Source organism: Protopterus annectens, chromosome 2.part1, assembly GCF_019279795.1.
Source record: "Protopterus annectens isolate FY-2018-M chromosome 2.part1, PAN1.0, whole genome shotgun sequence".
In the NCBI taxonomy this organism is placed as follows: domain Eukaryota; kingdom Metazoa; phylum Chordata; order Ceratodontiformes; family Protopteridae; genus Protopterus; species Protopterus annectens.
Genome location: NC_056729.1, coordinates 1,566,888,958 through 1,566,901,475, shown reverse-complemented (window position 1 = coordinate 1,566,901,475; position 12,518 = coordinate 1,566,888,958). Strand labels below are relative to the sequence as shown.

General features: G+C 40.0%; 1 protein-coding gene across 3 annotated transcripts in view; it reads left to right on the top strand.

Moving 5' to 3' along the window:
• CHD5 (chromodomain helicase DNA binding protein 5) overlaps window positions 1-12,518 on the top strand; it is a 2,140,358-nt gene that overhangs the window by 768,860 nt on the left and 1,358,980 nt on the right. For all 3 annotated transcript variants that reach the window (XM_044063016.1, XM_044063014.1, XM_044063013.1), the window contains exon 11: window positions 16-124. In XM_044063016.1, coding sequence (XP_043918951.1) covers window positions 16-124 — 109 coding nt within the window. The remainder of the gene's footprint in view (window positions 1-15; window positions 125-12,518) is intronic.

Below are 12,518 nucleotides of genomic sequence, written 5' to 3'. Positions count from 1 at the left end.
GTATTTGCTTTGCAGGGAACTAATGCTGGGAGAAGATTTAAGTGTCATAAAGAAGCTTATCAAGAAAGGAGTGAAATTAAAAGATGAGAAATTAGAGAAACCTCCTGAAACACCTACTATTGATGTAAGTGAAAGGAACTGCGAATATTGGGTTTCACCAGGATGTTTTTTTGAATGTGGCTGAATGTACAAGATATTGACTAAGAATCCGGAGTCCCAAAGCACTGTAAGCTTGACTGTAACATGACTATTGTTTACAAATAGTAGTATGTGTTAAGTAGCACACTGCAGCTACTACACCTGCCACTGTTCAGATAATGTTACAAGTGCATAAAATAAAATATGCAATAACTTTATAAAGTGATCTGATGTTGTCTCTTCCATTTTTCCTCAATGGATGAGACTTCAGATTTGAGTCAGTTTCGACTTAGACCACACTTAAGCTTTGGATCCAGTGCTGAACCTCCCTCTTACCCATAATTCCCTGTAAGAAAAGGAAAAATACTTCAGATCTCATTTGCTGCTCAATTGCTATAGACATGATCTTCTGTGTTTAGGCTCTTTTCAATAGATAGTATGATTTTTGGATGTTTTCACTTTTCTTTCTTTGTTTTTCTAGCAGAGTTTAGCTGCTGTTCTTAGATCTTCCCTTAATAAAAATGTGTGTATATATATATATATATATATATATATATATATATATATATATATATATATATATATATATATATATATATACATATATATATGTATATATATATTTGGATTCACTTCAGAAGTTCGAAATACTGAAATCTCGAATTTCAGTATCTCGAGCCTCAAGAAGCCGAATCCACACAACAATGAAAACTGAAAAACGCAAAATTCAAAACCTCGAATACCAGAGGTTTTGAATTTTGCGGTTTTACTATACACACACACACACACACACACACACCATCCTCCACACAAACACACACAATCACTCTACTACATGAAAGCAGGGGATCAAGCCCCCCTGCGCCCCCCACACACACCCCCTACTTAAATATTCTCACTCTGAGTTCGCACTACATACAAACACACAGAAAACACCACCACACAAGCTACATTCTCCCCACACACATCACAGCAACAAAAGACACTGACACACACCACAGCCCCTACCCATACCCCTTAACACACACACACTTACCTGAATACATGACCACAGCGGAAGTTTAGAAGCGCAAAATTCAAAACGTCTGGTATTCGAGGTTTTGAATTTCATGCTTCTGAAGTTTTGCTGTTCTGTGGATTCCGCTTCTTGAGGCTCGACATACTGAAATTTGAGATTTCAGTATTTTGAGCTTCTGAAGGGAATCCATATATATATATATATATATATATATATATATATATATATATAGGGTCTATGTTAAATGTTCGAACATCCAAAATGTCAAACATTACATGGTCGAGACCAAATGTTCGACATTTGGATGTTCGAACATAAAAAAAAAAAGAAAAAAAAAAAGAAAACAGAAAAAAACACTTTAACCCCATACCCCCCACTTAAATATACCAACTCCGAGACCGCACTTCAGTGCAGAAAAGGGAAATTCTTCTTATCTGCACCATACGGTGCCATAGAAAGTCTATCTTCGAGCACTCAAAATTTCGAATGTTTGGTCTCGACCATGTAAAGTTCGTAATTTTGAGCGTTCGAAGATTTGACAGGTACCCTACATATATATATATATATATATATATATATATATATATATATATATATATATATATATATCTTTAGAGTTAGGTGGAATATCTGTTTTCCCTCCTTAGGTCACCCGTTGGCATCCCTTTTTTTATAGCTGTAGTTATTGTTGTTGTCAGCTAGTTATTTGACTTTGGTGTGTTTCTAGTTTCTCTGACAGTTAGCTCACAGCAGCTTGGATCCCATCAGATCTCAGAACCAAGTCATCAGTGTCAAAACCAGGGGGAGAGGGCTCAGCTGTGAGACCCTTGGAGCCACTTCTCTCTTTTGGGGCTTCAGCGGTTGCCAGTTCAGCTCTGACATCTGCCTCGGAGCCGCGCCAGGCAGTACCTTGAGACCAGTCTTCTTAAGGAGTCATGGCACCTACTGGAAAGGTCTCTGGTTCTGTCTCTGCCTTCAAGGCTTTCGAGAGAGGGAGTTCTCATTTTAGAGAGCAGACATCCCTCCCCCAGAGGATTTCCCCAGGTTCTGATCCTGCTCTTTGTAGCCTGTCAGGGCACCCAGTCTCCAAAAGTTTTGAGCCTGTCCATGTTGTGGATCCCCGATCAGCTTCCCAGTCTTTCCCAGAACATCCTACTGGGGAGGTTCTTCAGAAGAACAGATGCAAAAGGAGGCACAATGACTTTCCACAGGAGTCATTAACTGAAGATACTGACTTTAATGAGGACGAGGGTCCCAAAATCCCCTCTTGAGGACTTCTCATTCAGAGAAGTTTTGGAACTGCTTAGACAGATAGGGGGTGGTAGTCCTCAAAAATCCCTTCCCAAGAGGATTCCGTATTTCTTGTGGCCTTTCTGTCTAGTCCATCTACTTCTTGGTTGGTCCAGCTTGTGTATGAGATGGTAGACTTAATCTGAAAATGGACTGACATGGGAGGAGCCAAATGTGACCAAGCCATTTCCATGCAAGCCTGAAAAAATTTGTGGTATCACCAAAAGACTGTCCTCATTGATGCAAGGTTCTGGCCATAGATTCCATGATAGTGGCAGTGACCACCAACACTCTATGGTCCAAAAGTTAAAGAAACGCTGTTCAGGAGTGAACAGGACTGTAAGATACTGTCTGTCATAGAGATCTGATTTTCTACCCACAGAGGGCCATTTCCAGAAACCAAAAGAGCAGGAAAAAATGTGGGTTCCATAAGTCTTAGTGGTTTATTCCTGATATTCCTGAAAAGAGAGACCTCTTTGTGGCAAAGGGTGGGGACTGTAATGGTAAACGTCATCCCTGGGCAGAGATGGGCCACAAAACCAGGGCTTTCAGGGTCACTTCTCTGATAAGCGATATCAGTGTTTCTGAATATTTGCCTGATTGCCACTCTCTGGAGGCAGGCGGGGAGGGATGCTTGTCCCTTCGTCCATCTGCCTACACATTCATCACTCAAGATTCTCTCAAGAACAAAATTTCCCATGTGAAAATATCACTCACAAATAAATTAAAGATTATGCTGCTAAATGCTAGGAGTTTAAATCAGAGACTGCACTGTCTGGAAGCAGTCTTCTCCCTGGAGGATGTTGACGTCTGTGCAGTAACAGAAATGTGGTTCAGGACTGCAGAGAGTACCCCGGCCTTGCAAGGCTACAATGCCTTCCATAGTTTCAAACTGCAAAGTGAGAACCAAAGGAGGAGGAGTATCTATCTTCATCAAAGATAAATACACCTCTAGACTGGTTAGACAGGAAAACTCGATGGAGTTGCTCCAAGTTCAGCAAACTTTGGCAAGACCCCCCCCCCCCTCAAGTTATCAGTAACTGTAGGCCCCATTCAATGAACTAAGATATCCACTCTGTTTATTTGGACCTACTTGAGTCAATCAAATTACAACCAAACACTCTAGTCATGGGCAATTTTAACTATCCCTCCACTGACTGAGAAACTTATATGAATACCAACATGCTTGCACAAAGGTTCCTGGACTTTGTTAACACTAATGCCCTTGAACAAATAGTATGTAATCCCACAAGGAGCTCATATATTCTCGACCTGGTCCTCACTAACAAGGGTGACCGTTGCACCACCACAAGTATAGGACCCTCACTGGTTAACTCTGATCACAAATCAGTCACATTTGAAGAGGCTGTAACACCTGAACCTCTCTTAGGTGAAATCAGGCTAAAAAATTTTCACTAAAGCTAATTATACCCTCCTAAGGCTTGGGATAAATCATTTCCACACTCCTGTTCCTATAGATGGCATTGACAGCTATACTACGGTATACACAAATGCCCTGTACAAACAAGTATACAAATGTGTTGACACAGCTGTACCTGATAAGATCAAAACAAGATCCTCAAGAAAAAATAAGCCTCCCTGGTGGATACCTAGCATTAATAAGTTATGCAACAAGAACAAGAAGTTGCTGTCTAAGAATAAAAAAGATGGTCCCAGCACTGGAAGAACATCCTCCTCTGCTTGAGCAAACAAATAAGACAACTTGTAAAATCCTCTAAGGGCAACTTTGAAAAAAAAAAAGCAACCATTGCTAAGGATAACCATAAGGCATTCTTCAGCTATATCCGTAACCTAAAAGGTAGGACCCAGACGTGTGATGAACTAGCAGTGGATGGCATCACACACACTGATCCTTCAAAAATAGCTAACCTATTAGCTAACAGTTTTGGTGAAAATTTCACCCCCCTGTCCTCTCCCAACATTCCACAAAGCATTCCGTCTACATCTCCCCCACCTTGCATCTCCAAAGAGCAAGTCATTAATGCTCTCTCCAAGGCCAAAAACATAGTCTCTATGGGACCAGATGGTATCCCGGGTTGCGTTTTAAATGGTCTAAAACATGAGTTAGTGACTCCATTAGGTACTCTTCAACCACAGCCTGAATATTGATTTTGTCCCTGCTGAATGGAAAACAGCAACCGTCATCCCACTTCATAAAGGAGGTACATCAACAGACCCTTGGAACTACAGACCCATAAGCTTAACCAGCCTTATCTGTAAGGCCATGGAATAAATCATCATGGACCTCATAAATAAGGATATGGGTAATCTTCAAACTCTTGATCCAACACAGTTTGGTTTTGTCAAAGGCAGATCATGCCTGTTAAACCTGGTGGACTTCTCTGAAAACATAACCAGAGTCATAGACAAAGGCAAATCTGTGCATACAGCCTACCTTGACTTAGCCAGGGCCTTTGACGCAAACCCACATTCGGACATCTTTGATAAACTCTCTCAGTTGAATATCAACCCTTATGTTGTCAGGTGGGTTCAGGGTTGCCAGATTTCCAGCCCCCCAGGTAGGGACAAAAAAAAGAAGGTCTCACGGCAAGTGAAGACCCAAAAAAAAAAGGTCTTTCACAGCAAGTGAAGACCAAAAAAAAAAAGGTCTTTAATGCGGAACACAGTTCCACATTAAAGAACAGTAGCCCTACACTAAACACGGAGCTTCTCGTGTTTAATGCATTGCAGTTCCGCATTCAACACAAGTAGCTCCGTGTTTAGCGATTTTTGATTGGCCCGTATACCGGCATATGGGCCAATCAAAATAAACACGGAGCTTCTCGTGTTTAATGCGGAACACAAGAAGCTCCGTGTTTAGCAATTTTTGATTGGCCCATATGCCAGGTATACGGGCCAATCAAAAAAAAACAAATAAAGCGGAGGCTGGCCGGGATTTAAACCAGCAGGGCAGGACTCGGGATCAGGCTGCTGATCTCGGGACAGTCCCGCCCAAATAGGGACGTCTGGAAATCCTGGGTGGGTTGCTAACTGGCTCACCGATAGATCACACTTAGTTAAAGTTGGGGACTTTAACTCAACCAGTAGACCCGTCACCAGTGGGGTTCCACAGGGGTCAGTGCTGGGCCCCCTGTTGTTTGGAATATACTTCTCAGAAGTTCAGGCCAAAACAGAGGGGCTGTGTCTGACTATGTTTCCTGACAACTGCAAATTAGGTGTAATCATTGAATCCCCAAACGATTTCAGTATACTTCAAGAGGGACTTACACACACCAATGATTGGTGCCAAAATCATGGACTCAAAGTCAGTGCTAAAAATGCATTGTCATCCCCTTCAGAAAAAATGATATCCCTGCATACTATCACATAAATAATACTGTAAGTAACAACTCAGTAGTGAGAGACTTAGGAACGCAGATTGACTGTAGCCTAAAGTTTGACTACCATGTGTCTACTGTGATAAGAAAGGCATTCTTCATCACACATCTCATTAGCAAAGGCATTGCCTCAAGAGTGAAAGAGGTCATAACACCCTTGTACTCAACTCTCATCAGGCCAACAATTGAGTACAGTGCTCCCTTTGGTATGTACCATACCAGGCACTTGCATCAACTTGAGACACCACAGAGATTTGTAACCAAGAAAATTCAGGGTCTCTAGCACGTCATACATTGAGTGAAGTCACTGTTACTGTACTCAGTAGTGTACAGAGTACTTAGAGGAAGCTTGTGCCTAGCCTGCAGAGCAATCTCGGATCCAAACCTAATGGAAGTGCTGCACATCCGCAAGTCAAATGAGACAATGGTCACCTGCTCCAGGGATGTTAACCTGGCCTGCAACATAAATAGGTCCTGCTGGAAAGACAGATATATCTCTCAGAGGTTGCCACTCCTCTGGAAGAGTCTGCCTGTTCAGATCAAACAAAGCCCCTCTATGACCCTGTTTAAGAGTAGCCTGGATGACTGCATGGGAAACCGTACATTCCTGCCAAGGATTTCACATATGAACCTCCTAGATATGGGCAGTCATTGGTAACTAAGATCTCGAGTTATGCAAGATCCTTTATATTGGGTTTCTCTAGTATTATATTGGGTACACACTGCTAGGCTTATAAAGAGCTTCAGGTCAATAACCCAGTAACCAACTATGAAATTAAGGTGTCAAGGTGCAGAGGATAGTAACCAGAGGCTATTCGATTAACTTTCTATACTATCCTCCAAATTTAAAGAAAATTCCTAATGTTCCAATCTCACAAAGGGAAGCAGCAGCCTCAGAAATAAAAAAAAGCTGCTATGAAATCGAGTAATCCAAGAAGCCTCACCAGACCAGCAAAGATCCAGAATTTACTCAAGATTCTTTTTAATGACAAAAAAATGTGGGGATCTTAAGTCAATGTTGGACCTAAGTTGTGTGAACAAATTTGTGTGATAAACAAAATTCCAAATGGTCATGGTGCAGTCCATTCTCCAGTTTCTAAGGAAGGATGACTGGATGTGCTCAATCAACCTGTAGGATGCATACTACTATATAAAAATGGAAAAACACCACAGGAGTTTTCTTTGCCCCTGGCTGGGGACAGTCATTTACAATTTAGAGCCCTGCCCTTTGGTCTCAACACAGCCTCCTAGTGTTTACCAAGTGCATAGCGGGGGTTGCAGCTCACCTCAGGGTGCAAGGTTCCTAGGTATCCCTTATCTGGATGACCTTGAGCGGAACTGCATATAAATAGAATTGGAGTGCAAAAAGCTTCAAAGCATTTTTACCAGTGAAGAGTTCTCCTTCAGTGGGCCATGTGGATTTATTAGTTGACTATCAATCCTTCATGTCTGAAGAGTTAAGTCCCCTGTTGAAGAAAACCTTCCCCTAATGTTATTTTTCCTAAGGACTGAAATATAGGTGGGGTGGGAGGATGGCAGAATGGTTAAGGTGTTTACCTTGCAGACAAGAGGTACAGGGTTTGATTCTCACATGGGGTAATTGGCTAGGCTTAAACAAAATGACCCACAAGGGCAGTTAACCTAATACTAATCTATGAAACTTATTGTTTTTTGGACTGTCATTGCATTTCTAAGGGAGTGTATGTGTAAATGTTTATGTGAACATTTTATGTGAAAAAATATATTTTTATACAAAATTCTTACTCAGGTTTTGAATATTTGTGTATCAGGGACAAGATACTATGCTTGCGGGGACTATCAGTGGTTTACTTATCTCAGAACCACATGTTATCTACCTTACACTTTGCCGACTTATCCAGACTTTGCTGTCTGCTGTCAAGGTCTTTTTCTCAGCTTATCAATGGGGACACCTCTAGTCTCTATGGTATTACCTTCCCCTGTTCAGAAGAAGAATAATAAAGGTATTAGGGAGTCTTTAGGAGTCAGACCAGCTCCTATTGCACCTGATCTGCTGGTTGGTGACTGCTTTGGCCGCTTGTTGTTCTTCAGACAACTCATCTTTTTCCCCTGGTCCTGTTGGTGTGGCATATGCGGTCACCAAAGACCAGGAGATAGTCAAAGTTAAAGTAAACTTTATTGTCATTTAGAACTACACATGTGTAGCCTAAACAAAATTTTGTGCATCAGCTGTTCTTGAGATTACAAAGGAAAGTGAAACATATACAAGTAGAGGAATAAACTAACAGTCAACCGAACATGCTGGCGGGACAGGTTCATAACCCAGAGACTGCCCACGCTCTGGAATAGACTTCCCATACATGTCAAGTAGAGCACCTCACTGGCCCTCTTCAAGAGAAATCTTGATGAGTGGATGGGAAATAGAAAGGTTACCTCGGGGTCACTCTAGTGGCTGTACTTGATAGAGGCACTGGGAAGTAACATCGGGAGGCACAATGCCAGGGCACGTCTATGGCTAGGCTTGTAAAGGCTCCAGGGTCATAAGCCTAGTACACACCTATGAACCTATGAGCCTGTTTGCCTGGGTTTGGGATACTTCTAATATGCCATTACTTTTAAACACTTTTTATTTTTCATTTAATCCTGCAACCCTTTTTAATTACTACTGTTTGGTACCATTGTCTTGTTCATGGCTCTGCACACCCACATCTCCTGTAGCCTGTGAATCAATTGTATTTTGGCTTCATTTTGACAAAAGCAACCAAAAAAAATCAATTAAAGCTAGGCATCCACTAAGAATGCAATAATAAAAAAATAGAAGTATTATTTTAAAATGTGCACCTCTGTCTTTTCCTTAGTGTCATATATACAAGCGACTACCCGAGAGTACATGTTACTGCAAAGGCTAATTAACTCATTAACACCTATCAGGCGTGGAATGTCACACTTCTAGTACTCTAAACACATCCTTGCATTCCAGAGCATTTTCTGAAAAATCAATTTAAAAACATACAATAAACAAATGAAAATATTTTCTGAACAATAAAAACTATTAAAACTGTATAAATAGCAATGTTATCAGTAATAATTTATTTATTTATTTTATCATGTCTTTACCGTGAGTGTCCAACTGGGACAGAGCCGATTTACAGCAGAGGCCCAGGGAGAAAAGCTCCATAGGTAAAATTACATATAGTTGCACACATATTAAGATATCATAAATATATGGGCAAACAGTTGCATTGGAACACATTGAGTACAATATGACATAATATGTGCTTGATAGTTGATGTAGCAGAGTACTAAACAAAAGTTTCATCATAGTCGTATACAATTGTTTATAATGTTTTCGGTAGTTAAATACAGTCAGCAGATAGGAAGAAGGTTTTTTTATTTAAACATGTTTAATAAGGTGAATAGTAGAGTTTAGAAGTGGAAGTAAAGTGGAAGTACAGGAAGGGCTATGAAGAATCAAAGGAAGGAGGATTTGGACAGTAATGTTGGAAGACAAAGGTAGAGGTTAAAGGAGAGTATTTGAGAAAGTAGGGTAGTCAGGTGGGTACAATAAAAGGAGAATTCCTTGTTATCAGTGATAGTGAGGTGGGGCGGTGCTGATGAAATAAATATGTAGTAAGTTTAATTGTAGTAGATGAAGAGAGATTGGTTGTGTAGTGGTGTTGAAAGTTGGCTGTGGGAGGAAGATTTAGTCTGGACTAGTGCATGGGCACAGCCGTTTATTAGTGAGGTAGTTCTTAAATAGATTTTTAAATTGAGATGGATTGGTAGTGGCTATGATCGGATGTAGAATAGTGTTCCAAATTTTGGAGATGTAGTTAGAGTAAAGGGAGTCACCAACAGCATTGCTGGATTTGGATACATGAAGTAGGGATTTATCTGAGGATCTAAGAACATAAGTGTAGGTGTGGGGATGGAGCAAACAGTGAAGGGCAGGAGTTTTTTTCTGGTTGGTGAATTAGTGTGTGAGCAGTAATGAGTTGTGTGTATGATAGGTAATGGAGTAATTCTAGCCAGTTCAATTGTTGTAAGGTGGAGCAGTGGTGAGATCTGTGATTGGAGTTGGTGGCAAATTTAGCAGTTTTATTGTAACAGGTTTCTATTTTGGCCAAATCTGTTTTCTTCAGCTTGGTGAGGATAGGGGAGACATATAGTCTGGCAATGGCTTGTTTTGTGGGAGTAGTGAGGAAGGGCTTGAGTCTATTAGGGCTTCTAGTTTTGTTTGTGTCTTTTTGATAGACTGGGATACATGTATATTGAATTTCAAGTTATTGTCTATTCGCACACCTAGAAATTTTGTTTGGGCTACAGTAGATATTATGGTATTATTGGATGAGTAGTTGGAATGGAGTTGTGAGGTCACATGATTTACCAGGGGGGAAGAGCACGAGTTTAGTTTTGGAGTGATCCTTGGGGAACTCCCATGGAAATAGGTAAGCAGGAAGAAAGATCATGCTGCCATTTGACGGCTTGTCGGCATAGTTAGGGAGCTAAGGAACCCTGCTTGTGATGTAAGGCTTAGTTTTAGAGTGGAGACTTCATTAAGTAATTTTGGATGAGAAACAGTATCAAATGCTTTCGATAGGTCCAAGAATATGAAGGATACCAGATTCCCATTGTTTCTATGTTGGCTGATAGTATTAGTAAAGCTGAGCAGAGCAGTTCTGATGCTCTGATTCGGGAGAAATCCATGCTGTGCTAGAAAGCAGGTTATTAGTTAAGAGGTAGTTGCAAAGCTGCATATGTATGCATTTTTCTAAGATTTTAGAGAGAAGTGATAATATGTTATCTTTACTGTGATAATAGTACAGTCATAGTTTTTCCATAGATGTTATAATATATTATAGTGCACACAAACCCAGAATTATATTTGTTGTTAAACGTTCACAGACAAATTGTCTTATCTTGGAAACTTTACAACATACACATATATTGTTAGAACACTTTTGTTAACCAGATATAAGCTTTCACTTGACAACAAGAAATTCCTTTCTGAGTGCATGTTTATTGAGGTATGTACAGATATATGAAAACATATACTTAATTGTATAATCAGTAATATAAATAACACTGAATATCTCTCAAGATATGCAACTTACAGTGCAAATATCAATGGCATTTTTCTTTAACATCAAAGGTTTCACATGCTGCCATGCAATCATTTGTAAGTGACTTTGTTTTTGACGTAGTGAGGACATATGGAAATAGTGTTTATTTTCTTAATTACTAGCAAACAAATAGCAATATATGCAGTGTAGTGTGATATAAATGGACATGGACAATGAATTTTCTTGAGTCCCATGACTTTTCACAACATACACATGAGACAATTATAATGGGTGATTTTAACATAGACTGGTTAACCTGTTCCTCTAGTAATCTCACCAATTACATAAACCTGTATGGATTCAGCCAAATTATTCAGTCACCTACCAGGATTGACAAAACTTCCAAACGGGAATCAGTTCTAGACTGGATCCTTGTAAATAAATCAGCGCACTCCTGTCATACTGGTTGCCTACCAGACACCTTAAGTGACCACTGTTCAACCTTTATGCTAAAACTCCATACCAATAATGCCAAACCAACTACCTATCACCTGTTACGAAACAAAACAAACTTTAATCCTAACCAATTCATTTCAGCCCTAAAAACTTGTAATTGGGATCCAGTCAAAACCCTCAAGATTAATGATGCTGTCCATTATTTTAACACTGTTTTCTTAAACATCCTAAACTCTCTTGCTCCAGCAAGAACAGTAAGGGTGAAAGCTAACCATGCACTAGGGCCTCCCTGAAACTTAGAGATAAAACATGGAGTGGTTGGCATACAACTGGCTCCCATACTCTCAAAACATCTTACCAAGAACTCAGAAACAGAATAAAAAAAACAAATTAAAACATACAAAATCCACTATTACCACAACATACAGAAAAAAAAAACATTTAAACAACCCACAAAAATACTGGTCAGCCATAAGTTAGAACTCCACCCCCTGCTACCACTAATACTACTGATAGCATAGCGACACAATTCAACAAGTATTTCACTGAATCAGTACTAGCCCTATCCAAACCACAACTGTCCTCAACCTACATTACCTCTCAAAATACAGGCAACAATACTATTCAATTCGCACTGCAACCTGTCAATGTGGATACAATTAAAAAAACTACTTAGAAAACTGAAACCCACAACACTAGCAGCTGATACACTTCCAGCAAACTTTCTGAAAATAGCTGCAGAGGCTATAGCCTACCCTGTAACAATTCTTATTAACCGATCAATAACCGAAAAAAATGTTCCTGATATCTGGAAAATCTCCTATGTAATCCCTCTCCACAAAGGTGGCACCACAAGAGAACTATCAAACTATCGCAGCATTGCTATCCTTTCACCTCTCTCCAGAATTCTAGAAAGATGTATACACACACAAATTATGACCCACCTTAACACACACAATCTACTCACTACAACACAGCATGGATTTCGCCCCTCTCATAGTACCACTACCACTCTCTTATCATTTACTGAAACTGTTAATTCACATAGAAACAATGGTAACTTTGTATCAGCACTCTTTCTAGACCTCTCAAAGGCATTTGATACAGTTTCACATGATAAACTTCTCTATGTACTCTCTACCTTAAACCTATCACAGTCCACTATTTCTTGGTTCAAAAGCTATCTGTCAGAGCGACAACAGGCAGTTCAATGGC